Below are 20,739 nucleotides of genomic sequence, written 5' to 3' on the forward strand. Positions count from 1 at the left end.
CAAACAGGGGAACGTCGAAGGGATCGGGAAATACCAACGAGGGGAGCGGAACGAGGAGAGAAGGGGTTACCAACACCGCGAGTTCTAAGGCGGGTAGTAACGCGGGTGGCGGTGCGCAATGACATAGGGTGCGAACATTGCCTTATCTAGAGTATATCAAAAGGAGGGAGGAAGGGCGATGCTTCCATTGTGGAGGACCCTATCACCCTGGGCATCGATGTGCTGAGAGAAGCCTGAGGGTGATGATCTTAGCCGAAGGAGATGAAGAAGAGGAAGGAGAGGAAATGGAACAGAAGTGTATGGAGTTGTCCGTCTTTTCGGCAGGAGGGCTAATGTAGTCGAATACCATGAAGATGCAAGGTTGGATACAGAGGAGAAAGGTTCTGGTATTGATCGAGAGCGGAGCGTATCACAACTTTATCTCGTCAAAACTAGTGGAGGAGTTGGATCTAGAAGTAGAAGAAAAATCACCTTACAAGGTGAGTTTGGGAGATGGGCAGAAAAAGGTGGCCCAGGGATGTTGTGTAGGGGTTTCTCTGAACCTGGAGGGAGTGGAAATAAGGGAGAAATTATATATCTTTGAGTTAAGAGGGGTGGATGTCATCCTAGGTGTAGAATGACTGGCGACCTTGGGAGAGATCAAGGTGGACTGGAGGAAGCTCACTATGAGAATTAGGCCGGAGGAGAAGGAAGTGGTGATTAAGGGCGGCCCAACACTAACCCGCAGAATGGTTACCCAGAGGTGCTTCTGAAAGAAACTGAAATAGAGACCATGACCTTGGTCTGGAGCCTGAGCAGAAATGGCAGGAAAGGGATTATAAAGAACAAGGATGACACCCAATCAAGAGGCAACGTTGGAGAAGATCTTGGGGGACTTTGAGGGGGTGTTTATGGAGCCCCAAGGGTTGCCGCCGGTCAGGAGGGTAGACCACCGGATACCCATCAAAGAGGGCACCGAGCCTGTCAATGTGAGGCCTTATAGGTACCCGCACCTGATGAAAGCAGAAATAGAGAAACAAGTCGCGGGAATGCTAGAATTGGGTATCATTAGACCCAACAACAGCCCATACTAGAGTCCTGTGATTCTAGGGAAGAAAAAGGATGGGAGTTGGAGGTTTTGTGTAGACTACAGAGCCCTGAATCGAGTTACAATCCCGGATAAATACCCCATCCCTGTCATTGAGGAGTTGTTGGACGAATTACAAGGGGCGACCTATTTCTCTAAGGTTAATTTGAAGGTTGGGTATCACCAGATCAAGATGAAGGAAGAGGATGTTTCAAAAACAACATTTAGGTCTCATCAGGGGCACTATGAATTCTTGGTGATGCCCTTTGGGCTCACTAATGCCCCTTCTACCTTCTAGGATATGATGAATTCAATTTTGAGACCCTTCTTGCGAAAGTATGTGTTGGTGTTCTTTGATGACATCTTAATATATAGTAGAACTTGGAGAGAACATGAGCATCATCTCAGGGACATGTTGGAGATCCTTTCTCAACAGCAGCTATTCGCAAATAAAAAGTAATGTGAGTTTGGACGGCGGCAGATTAAATACCTTGGCCACATGATATCGAAGACAAGAGTTGAGATGGATGAGGAGAAGATCTCTGCAGTAATGGAGTGGTCGAAGCCCAGCAACATCAAGGAATTAAGGGGTTTCTTGGGCCTCACTGGATACTATAGGAGGTTTGTCAGAGATTATAGGAAAATGGCAAGACTTCTCACCGATTTGCTAAAGGGGAAGTTTGAATGGAACCAGGGAGGGGCAGCGGCTATGGAGGCCTTGAAGAAAGCAGTAACCACAACCCCCGTCTTAGTGTTACCAAATTGTTCGAAAACATTCCATGTGGAATGTGATGACTCAAGCAAAGGTATAGGGGTAGTCCTATCTCAGACAAGAGGCCAATAGCTTACTTTAGCAAAGTTTTCTCTATAACATCCCTCACCAAGTCAGCTTATGAGAAAGAGTTGTTGGCTCAGGTGCTGGCCATCCAACACTGGCAGAGGTTTATGGTATATACTGATCAGAGGAGTCTCAAGTACCTCTTAGAGCAACGTATCACGACTCAAAACCAGCAGAATTGGCTAGCCAAGTTGCTTGGGTACGAGTTCGACATTTTCTACAGGACAGGTGCTTCCAATCGAGTTGCAGATGGGTTATCACGAAAGGGAGAAGAAGTGGAGGAAGGGGAAAAGGTGTTGCAGATGATCACCAGGCCTTATTGGCCAAAGTTTCAGGAGATACTAGAGGAAGTAGAGGAGGATCCCGGTTTGAAGAAGATCATGGAAGAGGTGAAAACTAATCTGAATTCCCACCCTGCATATACTCTAGAAAATAGGAGGCTACATTATAAGGGGTGGCTAGTTCTCTCGCCAGATCAGAGTGGATACCAAAGCTCTTGGCAGAGTTCCATAATATTGCCACTAGTGGACACTCTGGGCTGTATTGAACATACAGGAGGATTGCACAATCTCTGTATTTGGTGGGTATGAAGAAGACTGTGACAGACTTTGTGGCAGCGTGTTTGATATGTCAGCAGCATAAATATCTCGCGTCCTCTCCTCAAGGACTCCTTCAGTCCTTACCTATTCCCCAAGCGATTTGGGAAGAGGTTAGCATGGATTTTGTGGTGAAACTGCCAAAATTCTAAGGCAGAACTTGACTAGGGCAATTGGAGCCCACTAAAAACACATGTTAAAGAAGAGACTTTTAGAGGGCCGCCGGTGGCCATGACAGCCGGCCGTAGTCAGACAGCAAAGACAGCAGAAGCGGATCAGACAGACTCTAATACCAAGTTGAAAATAAGACTGATTTATTATTCTCAATCATAAAAAATACATTCCGATACCCTCTATGATGGCAACCCCTTTAGGGACTTCCCATCCAAGGAAGTATCAACTTAAGACTAAGAAAGGGAAGTTGAATAAACAAAAGGATATTTTCTTTCTAAGTCTTAGATAGATTCTCTTTAACTAAAATACATTTACACTGTTTTTGTAGGTCACCAATAAGGGTGGGAAACCATGCCAAGCTTGCCAAGCACAGGAAGGAAAAGAAAGCAAAGAAGAAGTGCCATTGCCGAATTGAACAAGCTGCTAGCACGTGGCCAGCATTTCTGCATCAGCCATTGCACATTTTAAACGTGTTAAATGTGTTTCACCAGGAAAACACAACCCACGCTGGCTACCTTCATCAGCACATGTCATTTGTAAATTCAGTAGCTTTCCTTGCACGTTTAATAGCTTCTCTTCACCTATAAAGAGAGGAACAATCCTTTGTAAACTTCAACTTGAGTAATATAGTGAATTGCTGCTAAATTGTATCCAGCCACTACTTCTTCGAGTTCATTGCTTTGTGCCACTTTAGCACACTCATCCTCTAGCTTCCTTCCCTCTTGGAAGGCCTCCTGAGTTAGAGAATCCACATACACACATCCAAACACCGTGAGACATTACCACAAACACCTTGCATGCGCCTTCGTCATTCAACCATTTCTTCAATTCCGTTGCCACTTCTGGATCAAGGGGCCACTCAATTCTTGAAGATTAGAGCCGCTTCTATCATTTGGTATCAAAGCCAGCACATCCGCGCCTTGCTTCAAGAGCTAAGTTGCTCTTTCCTTCAATTTTTCATATTTCCGTGTTGTGCAGTTCACGTCACTGTTTGCCACTTCTGAATCAAGGAACCGCTCAAGTCTTGAAGATTGAAGCCGCTTCTATCACTCTATTTGTAATAATCTAAGCCGGCCACAGGCAGACAGCAAAGACGGCGGAAGCGGATCAGACAGACTCTAATACCAAGTTGAAAATAAGACTGATTTATTATTCTCAATCATAAAAAGTACATTCTGATACCCTCTATTTGTAATAATCTAATTCTCCTAAAAAGGGAAATAGAGAAACTAGGAAAATAAAATAAAAGATTATATATTTATTTCCTCTAATTAGGAAGATTCTAAAGATATTATCTCAAATTACAACAAAGTCTATCAGACTTCCAACACAACCTCCTCACGCCAAGGTACATACATCTTGAGCATGAGACTAGACATTAATGGATGGTCCGAGAGTGGCCCGATAGCGAGTGGAACAATATGCCTAACAAACAACAAATATTGCTAGGATAGGCTCTAACCATAGCTCCGATACCATGTTAAGAAGTGAACTTTAAGCCTAACTCAACCCCACAAAACCGGCTTGTAAGGTGAGGTTTGTACCACTTATATACTCTAAATTGGCCTTATTTCTAATCGATGTGGGACTTCCAACATAAACAAAAGGTTATAACAAATTTCCACCCCTACACACAGGACTTGACCTCAAGTCCTAGTATTATTTTTTGTAGCAGCAGTACGAATCAATAGATGAACAGGGAATCACAAAGAAGTTGAAGACAGTCCCTGCAACTTCTTAGTTAATTCTTGTAAGACATCTTCTTGGAGGCTAGCCAATCGAACTGCTTCTTGAATGGATTGTGGCCTATGAACATAGACTTTTTGAATTCCAATTTTAATCTGGAAAGAAAAAGAATTAAAGCAAGTTCTTCAAAATTATTACTCTAGCTAAAAGAGTATCAAATTTTTCTAAATTCAGTTAAAGAAGTTTCGTATTTCAAAGAAGCCAATTCAGACACCGAATCATCAAAAACACCATCGTTAAACCTATTTCCCATATCCTGCACAATTTTTGTCCAAGATTGGTGGTTAAAATCAAACGTTTTAACATAATGTCTCTGCCAAGCAAAGGCTTTTGCCTTCCATTGAGAGCAACAGTAGTCAAGCTCTCTGTTGGACTGGGGTTCCTTCAAATTCAAAAAACTGCTTGGCATGCCAATCTCTGAAGTTTGTCCCATCAAAACTGGGAAAGTGTAAATGGGTTCTAGCAAGAACAGCAGAAGAAGAATAAAAAGATTCTTGATGTGCTACAGGCGGAAGTTCAATTTGCTTGGCATTATTCATGGCTGCCATCGAAGAGATCAGTCCTTCAACAACTTGTTGTAGCCCACACAGATTTCTGAGTAGCTTCTTGGGATTCTTTGAATTCTGCCACCATTTTTCCAAAGAGTCTATCATGCTCTCCAATTCCTTGTTGGTCACTATCATCCCTGGCTGGCTGATACCAATTGTAATATTCTTTGTCACCTCTTCAAGTAACTGCTATCCAGTAACCACTTCTTTCCACTGCCACTGTTCCTTACAGCAATGCATGGACACACATTCACAATTATACTACCGGAACTCATGCAGCATTGCACACACTCAACACAAACTATTAGAATACTTCTTTCTTGTTTTTATTATTACAGACTGGGGTTTTTATAACCCCAAATAACAACAAATTTGTTACAAATCAACTAACATAAAACTATTCTAAACAAAGGGTTATAACATCCTAAAAGAAAGTCTCAACCCCCTTCCCGCAACATCTGTTAATAGCTAACTAATTTTTAAATTTCTTTCTATAGTAAACTTTCCACACCTTCTCATTATTCCCCTTTTCTATTATTACTTGCACCTACTGGAATAACCTTGTCCTCAAGGTTGAATTTTGGAAATTGGTCACAAGCTAAAAGAAAGGATGAATATATCTCTTAACCCAATGATTGATGCCATCTAGCACCCTCTCCTACATGATCAATTCTAAAATAGTATTTCCCAAGCACTTATTATGGATGCAAACTGTTTCATTCAATGCCTCTGCAACACCTCTAGAATCATCCTTAAGTAATCTTCTACGGATCATTAGTTCCAATTGTCCATATATGATGTTGGAGCTCCCAACAGCTATCTAAAAATATATGCTCATGATGCCTAACCAATTCCATCAAATCCTTTGTCAGCATAAAATTTATGTTTGCTCTAGGGATTCTTCAACCTTTCTTCTGTTGCTGATGAATTTAGTAAGCTTCCTTCCTTCACAGAATAAGTTAATTTCAAGTTTTCTTGATCCACTGTAATTATATCTCCCATTCTTTGACTTGTAAGCTGCATCTCCATCCAAAATCATAGCTTCACTTTGGCATATGATACATAGTAAGTGCAAAAACCAAGTGGGGGAACATCTGTTGGAAAAGCAAGCCAGTATTTGGGTTTCACAGTTGGAGACCCTACCAAGTATGCCACTATGATAGTTTCTTAAACTGAGAAAAACATCGGGGTATTGGCACTAGTTGACATTGGACCTTTTTCCCACTGGAATCCTGAACACCAACGTTTTCATTGACAACAGGAATCCTTATGATATCCTCTATGCCATTCCAGGGGATTGTAAACGACAACCACCAGAATTTTCCCATTGGAGAAGTCGACTTATTGTGCAGGACAATAACTTATATCCAGAAATGGACATTGTTAAAATTTAATCTGTGGGCTCTTACATCCCGTTTTGGTTGCTCCGTCTGTCAAACAAGCAATTGATTTTGTAACAACTTTCCCAGCCTTTGTATAACGTATTCAAAAGTCATTTAGCATAATCATCAGCAACATGTTTTTTGTACCAAATACTACATCATGATGTTGAGCCATAGTCTGCTTTTGGACCTAAGGCACTCCTCCCTTTGAAATATTCCAACTGCCTTTCAAAAACACTACTGCTCTCTGCCTCCAGATCTTCTACTCAGCACAGCACAAACTCCTCCCAAGATGGATTCTCGATCTCTTGGCACCAAAACTTGCCAGTAGCTAGGAGTTTCCCTCCATGCTGTTAAGGGCCAAGCACAATCTTTTAGTTTGAGAGGTGTTTTGTACCTCAGAATCTTTCAGCTTGAGTTATCCATCCTAATTTATCAATTCCCTCAAACATGGGCAACTCCACCCTTTTGAACCAAGGGTGAAGTGGTTCTTCCTCATCTTTATTAAATCCATCATTGGCAATGTCCGCCTCTTCTCTTTTCTCCTCCCTATTGATTGAATTTTCGCCTCCATTTGACAGTTTCTTTCTTTCCTTGATTTCAAGAAGCACTTCCTTTATTTCTCTCATATCTAGTATGATTTCTTTTACTTGAGTCATGTTTGATCTCAAGTCTGCAATCTTCTTCCTCTGTTTGCTGAGCAGTTCCTTTATTTCTCTTATGTCTAGTATGCTTTCTTTTACCAGAGTCATGTAAAACATTATGAGGAAGCTTCAAAACAAGGTAAAACACCTGAGATAGATTGTAGGGGCAGTTCCTCAAAACTGTATTAATTTTCAGTAAACTTCTTAACACATGTTTAAAGAGGAAAATACTTCCTTTCACACAGGACATTCCCTGTCCAAAACTACTATGCTCCCTCCCATCTACCACATAAGAAAAGAATATATAGACTTCCTAAAAGAAAGTCTCAGCCCCCTTCCTGTAACAGCTGCTAAGGGCAAACTAATTTTTAAATTTCCTTCTATAATAAAGTTTCAACCCCTTATCATTATTCCCCTTTCTATAAGTACCACTTAAACAAGAAATACAAAACAGAACATGGGCAAATGCATGAGCCATCTACAGAAAGTAAATATTTAAGAATACAAGAAAAATGTTTGAAATTTCTTGAAATAGGAAAATGAACCAAATTATTTGAGCTTCACAAGACAAAGTAAAAAGGGAGGACAAGTGTAAGAAAAATAACTAATCAGAAACAGGTAAGACAGTGAGCAATCTTGAACAAAAGGGTTCCCAAATTTTTCTGGAGGGACACTATGCACAAGGGTACAAGTATCATTATCATCTTTATCTGGTATCAGATATCGGAGACTCACCTCACTTGTGTTTCTATAATGCACAAGAACAATATGCTCATATTCCCTGCCATGAAACAATATCAAGGATGATTACGAACAACTACTACAGTAACAAATATAAAAGCATATCTCAAATAGTTATGAACAACAAAGGCTGATTTTGTTTCAAAGTCTAGGCTAATTTAATCTTTGCAATTCATTTAAGGTTTAGTTAACCTCAAGGAGGATTTTTTTCCTGAATATTGCGTGTTTGTTTAAAGGATCCAACATTTTGTGACAAGCATAATAGTAATGTGTGCGGGATATGCAGTTAGATTATAACTAAAATCTACTCACGGATCCAACATCCAATAGCTCCGCCTCTGGAAATTAGGTTTCTGCTCTCCATGTGCATAGTAACAATTTAAGGCTTCAACATTTCCAACCTATCATGCAGATTATTAAAACATTTCAAGTGAAGAAATCAGTATATGAAATACCATGAAAAAAAATGGCGACCTAAACATATCAATATAGTAATAGTAAGTGAACAATGTTCAGAAAACATACTAAAAAGTGTCCTTAAACAAATATCAGTTATATGTAATATATGTGTGTGTGTGTGTACACACACACACACACACACACACACACAGAGAGAGAGAGGGAGAGAGAGAGAGAGAGAGAGAGAGAGAGAATAACTGATAGACAAAATCATTCATTATTGTTTTCAAAAGCATCTTAGAAGCACAAAATAGGACAGCTTGTTTGGACAAGCTTCTCTAGAAACCCTTATACGAGAAAAATATACGAAGAAAATTTGAAATGAGTTTCTTCATGAGCTAAAATTAGTAAATGCATAAGCTAATTTGTAGAAACTCTTTCATGACTTCTCCAAATTCTTATTTTTAACCTGTGAAGATAATTTGAATTTATGGAGAAGCTCATTTCATTTCTTTCTTCTTATTTCATTTCCTATAAGTATTTATGAAGAAACTTGTCTAATACAATTGAAAATGAAACTCCTAATAAGGACTATTAAATACTTTTAAATAATACTATCTGCCACTAGTCACCTGCTTGAGACATCTATTTAAAGTTTTGAATATACTTTTTCAAACAATTGAAGAAATCTTGCCTCCCTCTTACAAACAGATTTATGGCTGCATTGCTGCAACTGAGACCCCCTCTAGACACTTGCTAATAATAAGTGTTCCTTTTTCATGGAAACCGAATAAACACAATAGCACATACACTAGTAAGTAGCTACACACCTTGAGTCGTTCGTGTGCTTCTCCCACAGTTCTTCCATCTCTTTTCTTGCGCCAGTTATGACCATCTTTCCGGAAGAAACGCAGAACTCTTTTGTTAAATAGAAACAGGGATCCACCTGTTAAGTAGATCAAATGATAATGTTGTCATTTTGAATAAACAAACAAGAATGACAAAGGTTGTCATTTTTTCTTATTTCTACAATCAATCAGAAAAAGGGAAGACGGCTGTTACTGGTTGGCTGTTGCGGGGGCTCTTGGGTGAGCTGGAACTTTTCATGATTCTGTAAAATGTACATCACTTCTGCAGGTTTCAGCCATCTGGCTTGAGCTTCTTGATGCAGATCATTAATATCGTATTCGTAACCTGAAACAACAACAATAAATAAGTCCAACAAGTTATAAACCTTTCTATCCTCATCACCATCACCATCACCATCGTTTTCTTTTCTACCTTAGAGCAGATGAATTAGATAACACGGCGACATGTTTAACCATTAATAAGAACTTCAAATGCAACTAACAACTTAATTTTTTCTTATCTGCCCAGCACCAATCAATTACTCCAATATTACAATTCAATCCGAAGAAAAATGGGTTAGGGGCAGCAAAATAATCTATTAAATTAAATCAAAATGCTAAAAGCATGTTACATAGAATATACTAAAATGCTTTAGTGTAAGTGCGAGTGTTTATTTTTCACGGATTCCAAACAAATAACAATGATTCCAAAGCACACATGGTCCCAATTGAAAGCACCAATGACAGAAAACTAAACAAAATGCACACACACCAAGTCACAAGTGATGTGGCTCATTTCAACTGCACAAACAAACCAAGTCAAACTCATTAATTCAACCATACACGCTCCAAAACATTAAACATCCCAATTTCCAGTTTCTTTTTCTTTTCCTAAAGAAAACGCAATTAAGAAAACGAAAAGACACGTTTACCAGGTGTCATGGTATTGAACCAGAGGAATGAAAAGCTAGAAGTGGAACAGGACACCGAGCATTTTTCGAACCGGAGAGGCTTCTAGATTTGGTTCGGTGCGGTCTGCAACGCACGCTCGAGTTGGTTCCTAAGAATGGATCGAGAAAGGAAGTTGAAGAAGCAGAAAGTGGAAACACAGAGAGTTGGTCTTGGTTGAAAGTTAGAATTGATTTGAGGTTGTGATTAAGGTTAAGGTTAACCAACGTGTTTTTATTACTCAATTTATTTTTTGTTACAAGTTTATTAAACAACTCGGAGACCACGACCAAGACCAAGACCAACAACATATGAGAAACTTCATTTATGGTTGCTATGTCTTGCTTTTCCCACCTCTATAATTTATTTTTAGATATTTCAAGATCTATGTGTGAAATAGTTTGCAATTATTATAAAAAGACTTCAAACTTGGAGCAAGTTTGATTTTTCTGACCAGTAAACGCAAGGACTATTTTATCCTCAGTGTTTACCTTTTCTCAACATTTTCAACTACTTTTTAAAATATTTAAGAAAATATATAAAAGACCGAAAAAATATTTATTACGCGGTTGAAAATGCAACTAAACATAAAGAATATTATAACTCTTCAGTTATTTTATCTATAAATATTTTATTTTTTATTTTAATTAAATATTTAATGCGCCCAACCCTGATGAATGATCTATAAACTTAAGTCTTATGAAATAACATGGAAACTCATGGGTGTGAATATATATATCCGTATTTTTATTATAGTAAAACTACTAGAAACACAAGTACAAAATAAAAGTAAAAGTTGAAAATAATTTTATAAAAATTATTAAAATAAAATTGTTACTAAAATTTTGTCGGAATTATGAACAATGAGCAAAAAATTCAGTAATAATTTTTTTTATTGTTTTTATAATATTATAATTATATAATAGGTATATATTCATATTTTTTCATCAAAAATAAATAAATATTGTATAAAAATGTTATAAAATATTTTAGTTTATGTTAATATACAATAAAAATACTTTCAATTATATAGAATAAGTATAATTAGATATATGATTGATTGTGTGTAGAAGTAAATATTTAAAACATAATAAAAGCATTATTCTATTATAAACTTCTACATATGTTGAAAAGAAAAATTCATTATTATGATTTTACTAAAATAATTCATTATTATGTGTGAATATATATATTTAGTATAATAAATATTAACATGTTTATTTATAGTATATTAAGAAAAAATTATAATCCTAATAAAACAATTAATTTTATTTAAATTTCGTTACTAATTAAGATAATTACATATATTTAATATATTGTCATTTTTACATGTATTTATTAAAACTATTAATGTATAATCAAAACTTGAAGATTTAGAGACTGAAATTTTTTTATATTAAAAATAAAATATATTAATATTTAGATTTAATCATTTTCGACGTTTCTAATTTTGCTGAGAAGTCTCAAATAGCTTTTTAGTTTTTTTCCTATTGGGTCTTTATTTTTAAAAAATTAAAGCAATTAGGTCTTGTTATTAGTTTCGTACTTAACCGAGGTGTCACGTGTCAGCTCGTGATTTTTTTTAATTTTTTAATTATTTTCATTTTTATTTTTAATTTTTTAAATAAAATAAATTAACGTAATTAACTCTTATATGTATATTTAGAGAACATAATTAACATTTATATAATTAGTTAAATAATAATATAAACAAACTTAATCTTGTTAGAAATATTTAATAAAAATATCAATTTTAATAAAAATATTTGTTAAAATTTATATACAAATTAAATTTTGTTTGAATTTAGAGAAGGAAAAAATTGTTTAATTTTTAAAATTAAGATTAAATTGAGACAAAATAAAAATAGAGGACCAAATTGAGACAAAATAAAAATACAAGGACTAAATTCAGACTAATGCAATGACACGTAGTTTGATAATGATATGTGGTATTGTTAGTGTCATGTCACACTGTCATTGTCACGTGACACAATTTTAGTTTGACACCGCACATTTTTATTTTATTTTTTTAAAATATTTAAAAATAAAAACAAAATAAAAATAAAAATAATTCAAAAATAAATAAATAATTCAAAAAAATCACGAACTCACACATGACATCTTTTTTAACCTTGTTAGTACGAAATTAATGACAAGAACCTATTTACTTTAATTTTTCAAAAATAAGAACCCAGTTGAGAAAAAAATAACTAAGAACCTATTTGAGACTTCTTAATAAAGGACCTCAAAAATATTAAACCTAATATTTATTTATTAAATTTATTATTTATTCTATAGTTAAATAAATTAAACTTGGACAAAACAATTTACTATTTTTTAAATATGTGATCTATATCTTATTGATTTTTAAAAAGCTATTCAGAAATCATTAAAATGACATTTAGTTCTTTCGAGAGTTATCATAGCAATTGTGATTTGGTATTCTATTTTCTTATATTTTATTGTATGAAAACAATAAATTAAAATAAGTATAAATATTTTAGAAAGTATATATATATATATATATATATATATATATATATATATTTATTTATTTATGTATTGACATAATAATTACTTATTATATTTGAAACTTGAGTTTTAGTGTTAAATATGTATTTTATCATTTAACTTTTAATGAAAATTAAAATTAGTTTTTTTTTTTAAATTTGGATCTAATTTAATTCTCCAATTTTAGAAATGTGTATATTTTAATTTTTTTTAATTTGTGTTAAATTTATTTAAGGTTTCAAACATGTTTATGATAATATTTGAATTGTTTACATCATTTGACACATTTTCACTTTTATATTAATTGAGAAACGTGTTTAAAACATCAAATAAACTTAACATAATTTAATTAAAAATGTTAAATCCACATAATTCTAAAAATTAAATTAAATAGATTCAAAATTTTAAAAAAAGACTAATTCTAATTTTCACAAAGAACCAAAAATATATTTAATTCTTATATACGTTATCATTATTTAACTATGTAGTGGAATAAGTTTTCAGATGATTATGGAGAATATTATTTAGGGATAGCAAAAACAATAATCTGAGCACAGATATCCGCGGATAAAATCCACAGCGGATAGTTACTATTCGCAGATATTTACTATCCGCGAATAAAAGGTAGTGGGTATTTTAATATCCGCTTCTAAACGGGTCGGGTATGGGTAGTATACTACCCGACCCGCGGTTACTCATTTCCCGCAAAAAATAAAATAAAAATTAATTTATATATTTTTCAATTAAATTTAATTAAAAATTAAATTAAATTATATTTTATTAGGTGAAATTTAATTAATATTAAACTTTAATTTAATTTATATTATATATATATATATATATTTTATAATTTTATTTAAATTTTATTTTTAAAATGTATAAAATATTTTTTTTGTGTTATTCGTAGGTACCCGCGGATATTTTAAAATATTCGCGGGTATTTTCTAAACAAGTACCCGTGCATGTAACGGGCGGATTGTAGGTCAAATTTTTATTTGCGAGTTGGATTGCGGGTAGGCATTATTCGTATCCAACCCGACCTTTTATCATCCCTAATATTATTCATATAAATGAATAATAATAATAATAATAATAATAATAATAATAATAATATTATATATATATATATATATATATATATATATATATATGACAATTAAGTATGACCTACTTATGTATGACATAATAATTACTTTTTTATTACATTTGAAAGTTGAGTTTTAGTATTAAATATGTTTTTTATTATTTAACTTTTTAGTGAAAATTGAGGTTAGTTTTTTTATTTTAAATTTTGATCTAATTTAGTCCTTCAATTTTAAAAATGTGTAAATTTATTTTTTTAGTTAAATTTTGTTAGATTTATTTAACGTTTCAAACATATTTATGATAATATTTGAATTGTTTACATATGACACATTTTCAGTTTTTATATTAATTGAGAAATACGTTGAAAACACAAATAAACTTAACAAAAATTTGATTAAAAATATTAAATCCGCATAATTCTAAAAATAAGATTAAATGAGTCTAAAATTTTAAAAAGAGATTAACTCTAGTTTTCACAATAAACCAAAAACATATTTAATTCTTATATATATTATTATTATTATTTAACTATTTAGTAGAATAAATTTTCAAAGAATCATGGAGAATACTATTCATATAAATGAATAATAATAATAATAATAATATTAATAGTAATAATAATAATAATATACTATTATTATTATTACTATTATTATTATTATTATTATTATTATTATTATTATTATTATTATTATTATTATTATTATTATGTTTGGATTTGCTATTCCTGTTTATGACCGTTTGGTCTTAGGTGAGTGGGTGGTTTCTTAGCAATACCCGGTCTTATATTAGCACTCGGTCTATTAGTAGTGTTAGGTCTCGTACTTGTCATTGGTCTTAACTGTGTTTAGCTTCTTATGGGTCTTACCGTTAATGACCGTTCGATTATATCTTAGTATTCGGCTTAAGTTATAGCTGTTCAGCTTAAACTATAAGTGTTCGGTCTAAGTTTTAAGCGTTAGGTCTAATTTAGTTCTTGGCCTGATTGTAGTATTCAGTCATGTGGTTGTACTAGGTATTTTATAGGGTCGGTTTTTAAATAGCGTTCGGCCATCTCTTCAGCCATACATGTTATGGACCGTTCAGTCCTGTTCTTTAGGTAGTGAGAGACCGTTCGGTCTCTAATATTCACAGGATGTTCGGTATTGTTTCTGTGTTTGGTGATTTTCTGTTTGGCCTATATTTATATTTATTTCATTAGTTCTGATGGCTTATGTATGCATTATCATAATGGTGTCAAAGTGAAAGTATGACATGATAATTGTAATATGGTTGTGAAAGAGAATTCCAAGGAGGAATGTCTTAGTAGTGGTTATCAAGGTTGTAAAGTATGAGTATGGACAGTGAAATCCACGGAGTTCATCCTGAAATTCCGATGATTACCAATTCTCAAGTAGAGATGAGTAATGCATTGTGTGAGAATGGCAAGAGGTCCTAACCCATAGGTTCTTGGGTGAGTTATAATGGACTAACCTCGGGTGGCAGCTGATGGTTTTCCAGTTACTACACCACCCGAGTGCATGAACGGTCTCAAGCTACATATTCATACAATCTGGATGGTCAAGTCATTGATTCGGTCATAGTATGTATTTTATGATTATCTTGATATGCTTGTATGTTGTAATGGTTGGTTATACTCCTTTTAATTGAATGATTAATTAAATTACTCTATCTTACCCTTTTTGCTTTCTTTTTTTTCTTTGTTATGTTTTCCGTTCGGTATTTATTCTTTACGATGATCACCTTTTAGGTGTGAGCAGAAGGGGAGGAGTGTTCGTTGGAACAGGCGTTGGATGGCAAGAACCCTGCTGTTTAGATTATGACCGTTCGGTCATATTACTGTTTATAGTTTTGGTTGAACCGTTCGGTTACAGTTTTAATCATGTATTACCCGATCGGTTAGATACATAGTTGTGGAATAGTGTAGGACTTTTGTAAAGCTTTAAATTTTATGGCTATTTTTGTAATAAGTATAAGGTTAATTTTATTTCCAATAACTGTTTTACCATATTATTAAATGATGACACTTGTATATAGTTTTATGATATATTTTTGGGATGTTAGAATATAACCTTCTCAAGATAAAATAAAAATTATCATATATTCTTATTAAGTCATTAATATTGTAACACATTTAAAATTTCAGGAAAAATAACATATTACTCTGTAATTTTAAGAAATCTTTTTATGAATATTCCAGTAATATATTTTACCAGCTAAATGTTACTTCAGTTACTTTTAATAATCACATTTTTCACTCTTTCGAGACTTTCATAAATCACAACTTTTGAAGGTGAAATTAAAAATTTTGTATGCGTGTGGATGCATTTAGGTAAGTTAGTGCCTAGTACAATGAAAACAAAATGAAACAAATTTTAGTAGTGTGAATGAGTGGGTTGCATGTGGGCAACATCTAGAGAGAGCAATGATGGGTCATAAAAGAAGACCTGGTCATTATTAAACAGAAAAGACAAGTTTTCTCTGTGTGAGTGTGATCCTTCCTTCAAGTGTAATGCTATAATACTAAAATGTAAATTCCTGGTAGGTGAGAGTTAATTATTTGAAGTTGACGTGGTAGGCTTTTGACTTTATGATTTCATTAACTTCATCCATATTTCAAAGTATATTATAAATTTATTTAATTACTCAAATGATATCATTTCGGGAGTATAGTGTTAATTTGTTTTTTTTTAATAAAATGTTTTAATTTCATTTTCAAATTTGTTAATATGTATTAATCAAATTCTTTTCGTGGTTATTGATTAAACATATTTTCGTGACAATTTTATATACATTATATATAAGAATTTTGTGATGTGAAAATTTGGATTGATAAAAAAAATCAGGAAATAAAAATTTTGGTAACTTCAACATAATTAATTAGACAATTATAGAGTTAAGCTAAGAGTGTGAAAAATCTAAACAACTCAATAAGATATTTGGAGAGTTCGACTAAGTATATGAAGAACTAAAAGAGCTCGAACATACATACTAATAACTCGGTAAAGTACATGGAGAAATCAAATAACTCACATCCCTAAAGCTCAGTAAGGTGCATAAAAGTGATATAGCTCAGTGGAAAGTCTAATCAGCTTAGTAAGGTCCATGAAAACTCGGATAGCTTAGTGGTAAGATCAGATAGCTCGATTTGAGTTGTCGAGCTCTCTAAATGTCTGGTTGAGCTATCAGATTTTTCCATGCACTTTACTGAGCTATGTGAATTTCTTAGTTATCTGACTTCTCCATGCACTTTATCATGCTCTCGAGATGTTTTGCTAAGCTAATTGAGCTCTCCATGCACTTAGTCAAGCTATTTGAGTTCTCCATTCTCTTAATTGAGCTCTCTGGATGTCTTGTGAACCTCTCAACTTCTCTATTGTATAATTACAAATTTTTACACGTATAAATTATCTTTTACTACATTACTATTCTCTTAACGCTAAAAACTAACGACAAAGACTTGATTGACGCACATTAACGAATTTGAGGATGAAATTGATTTTTTTTAAAGTTGAAACCAAATTAACACAATGTTTCCAAAGTGACGATCATCCAAGTAATTAAATCTTATTAATGTTGTTTGTTATTATCATTTAATGTAATACTATATAATGAACTTATGGCACCTATAAAATAGATATTTATAATTTATAATAATAATAAAGTAAAAATATTAGGAAATGAAGAATTATTATTTTTAGTTTTAATATAAATTGATACAAGTGAAACATGATTTAAGTATTTTTTATCATTATCAAATTTTCTGAGAAGATTTTTTTTATAATAAAATATTTGAAGTAATATTTGGTTTTTGTTTTATTCATCATCTTAAATTACACATAAAGTATCAATAAAATAATGTAAAACAAAGAAAACATAAATTAAATTGTTACAAAGTATTATCTAATAATTATAAACAAATCAATACTATATATATATATATATATATATATATATATATATATATATATATATATATATATATATATATATATAAAGAATAAGAGGAAGGTTAAATATTACTTTATAATGTGCATGTTTTTTTATTAATTTTGTATATGATCATGTATACGTTTTAAAAAATAATAATAAAAGTAAACTTTTTTTTATAATAAATAATAAAAAATACAAAAAAATTATAAATTTTAAAAAATAAAAGAAGTGTTTTCTAAATATAAAAGTACGAGTATTTGTGTGATAGTTCCCTTCTAGATAATTAAAAAAATATGTTTCTCATTTTTCCTTTCTTAGATATCTATATGACTGTTCACGTGTCTGATATCGCAAAATAAATATGACGTCATCATCTGCATTGTCTAAGACAAAGATTTATTAGACACATGCATCCATTCATTAGGTTATGTCTAATTATTGAGTCGGTCTCTGGAAGTTGTGTAGGATTTCCTAAACTAAAACTCTTTTTCTCTCCTACATGCCAAATATCTTGTGCGTGTTAATCAAGCCATTACTCCTATCATCAATCCTCTTTTCTCTCTCTTCCTCGAAACGACAAAACCTCTAATTGCGCCACTCTTCTCACTCTTATTCGTTCTTGACTAACATTCTTCTCGAAATCTTCTCAGTATTCAAGAGATGCAAAATATCTTTTATGAACCCTTCGGTACTTACCACACTAAATGGACGAGATTAATCGTCCATTTAACTCGATCCCACCTCTCTCCTTCTCAACACGTTCTCTCAAACCCTAATTCCTTCTCTCTCGCTATCATGCCTTCTCAAAACTTTGATCTTCCAAAACCCTCAACACTCTGAGCCAATGAAACCCTTTTCTTCTCCCTATCCCATTGTCGGGCTATGATGTTTATTCTTTCATTTTTTTTCCTATCTGATGTTTATCAAATAAGGGGGAGAGAAAGATAAAGAGAGTACGCGTCAACATCTAGGAGTATGTACTCAGGGGGAGTACACCAAAAGTTAGGATAACATAGAATAAGGGGGAGTCTCTAAATTCTTAGAGTTCATCTTAGGAGTTCATATTTATATTCGTGTAAAATGTTTTGTGTTTAAATATAAAATTTGTTGGTTGCTGTTCACTTTATGTTTGTTGTTTATTGTCTTTGTTCTATTGTTTAATTTTATGTCTTCATTTATGAATTTTTTTTCCACTGTGTCAACTAACCCACATGCAAAAGATAAAAACAATAAAAGATGTAAAACACATAACGAACCAAAACACACAAAACTTAAAACTCTATGTTGAACTAAGTAAGATTATACATCGTTTAGATGTGTATTTGTTAAACATAAAAAAAGGGAGATTGTTAAGACAAAATCATCTATGCGCCTAAACGCTCTCATGTTTTGAAGTTTAATCAAATAACATTAAACGAAATAATAATCTAAAAACAACATAGGATCAAAACACAAAGACTTAGAACCAAAATCCCCAACATAGAAAACCTTAGGAAAACACTTAGGACTTTAAGAAACAAAAAAACAACTAAGTCAAACACCCTGATGCAATACTAAATGATTATCAAGTCAAAAGCATATGTAAGATAGATGAAGCTAAATGCCTAAAGATTATCATACCTAAAAGATATTTAGTTTAACTCTCGAGAAAACAAAACATGTCAAGATGGTGTCATTGATAAAACACACTAAAGGAATAAAACTTAAAACACCCAAGAGAAAACTTAAACTAGGCTAAATGATGTCTGTCTGAAAAGATAAAATCATAAGAAGCGTTTACTCTACCTAAACGATATCATGAGCTAAAATGTTACTTCGTTAGACGATGAAGTCTTTAATCAATGCTTGGTATCTTTAGAAGAAAAGCTTAATTGTCAAAGGCTACCTCAACAGTAGGAAATCAAAAAATACTTTGTTGTTCTGACCAAACATTAAATGACATTAAATGCTCAACATTCAGAAACAACAAAACTGATAAGAAAAAACATATATGTTGCATGCACAATCTACTCTATTCCTTGCAAATGAGCTATTTTACACGCATCCATAAACATTAAATCAAAATATCAGAAGTGGACATTAAAGAAAAAAGAGATATTCATTAAATCTTCTTCACTTAGAGCTATGTCTAAAAGAACGTACAACTTATTTCAAGCAAAGAACTGAAAAAGCATGTCTGCTCTGACAAGTTGACATTATCCAACGGCTGTTGTACACGAAGAAAGAGAAAACACAAGAATCAAGGCCAAAAGCTTAGTTTAACGAACATTTATCCAAAAAGCCTATAAATACAAGAGCTTTCAAATGAAGAATAAAGAGGATAGCATACAACGACATATTCATCCTAAGAAGCGTTCAAAAAGAAAAGAAAGGAAAGAGCTCAAGAAAAAGAATACATCTGAGTAGAAAAAGAAAAGAAGAGAAGAGAAAAAAAGAAACACTCTCGAGCTTCATTGTTATATTGCTTACGATTGAAAGAAAGAAAGAAAGAGAAAAAAGAGAAACATCTGCAAGTATTTAGATTGCATTGTAGTGTAATTACATCATCTCTGTGAGAGTAATAGTCTGAACGACTTGTAAGAAATCTTCGATTACAATTCTGAAGATAATTAAAACACTTGTTAAACTCGATTAAGTTAAGGAAATCTAGGCAAGGGTACTCAGTACCAGGAGTGGTGCGAATACTCTTTCAAGTATAGGGTAACAGGTGGTTATTTCCTAACTATGGAGACTAGGAGTGGTGAGAATACTCATCCAAGTCTAGGGTAACAGGTGGTTATTCGCTAACTGCGGAGACTAGGAATGAGGAGAATACTCATCCAAGTCTACAGTAACACATGGTTATTCGCCGACTATGGAAATCAGGAATGGTGCAAATACTTAGTGTAATCTAGTGAAGATTATAGTGGAACCCTCTGCGAAGGAGACTGACGTAGCTTAGTTGGAGTGAACCAGTATAAAAATATTTGTGCAATTACTTCTTCTCTTGCCTAAACGCTTCTCTTACAAAACCTACAATTGTGTTTTTATTTCTAAACGCAAGAACCTTCCAAGCTAAACCATTACTATTTAACAAAGGAAGTTCTTATAAACTCTGTAGTGTACATTCTGAATAGCACGACAAAAGAATTTCTTGTTATAATCGTTTATTAGGTGAAGCATCTTAGCATTTAAAAATAAATCATAAAGCTCTACAATGTGCTATATCATAAGGGTTGCGAAAATATTTTTTCCATTAACAATATTCAACCCCTCTTCTATTGTTTTTCAAGTACTTCA

The 20,739-nt window shown here is 33.0% G+C and overlaps 1 protein-coding gene across 6 annotated transcripts in view; it reads right to left on the bottom strand.

Annotated features, from left to right (window-relative positions):
• LOC124822082 (calmodulin-binding transcription activator 4) overlaps window positions 1–10,156 on the bottom strand; it is a 32,670-nt gene extending 22,514 nt beyond the window's left edge. For all 6 annotated transcript variants that reach the window (XM_088104084.1, XM_088104083.1, XM_047294049.2 and 3 more), the window contains exons 1-5: window positions 9,915–10,156; window positions 9,197–9,328; window positions 8,965–9,080; window positions 8,048–8,136; window positions 7,730–7,775 (exon numbers count right to left, since the gene is read on the bottom strand). In XM_088104084.1, the coding sequence (XP_087960210.1) occupies window positions 7,730–7,775; window positions 8,048–8,136; window positions 8,965–9,080; window positions 9,197–9,328; window positions 9,915–9,924 (393 nt within the window). In that variant the 5' untranslated portion in view covers window positions 9,925–10,156. The remainder of the gene's footprint in view (window positions 1–7,729; window positions 7,776–8,047; window positions 8,137–8,964; window positions 9,081–9,196; window positions 9,329–9,914) is intronic.
• Between the last annotated feature and the right edge of the window lie 10,583 nt (window positions 10,157–20,739).

The sequence above is a fragment of the Vigna umbellata genome, chromosome 1 (assembly GCF_029865625.1).
Source record: "Vigna umbellata cultivar VRB3 chromosome 1, Vumbellata_1.0, whole genome shotgun sequence".
Classification (NCBI taxonomy): Eukaryota; Viridiplantae; Streptophyta; class Magnoliopsida; order Fabales; family Fabaceae; genus Vigna; species Vigna umbellata.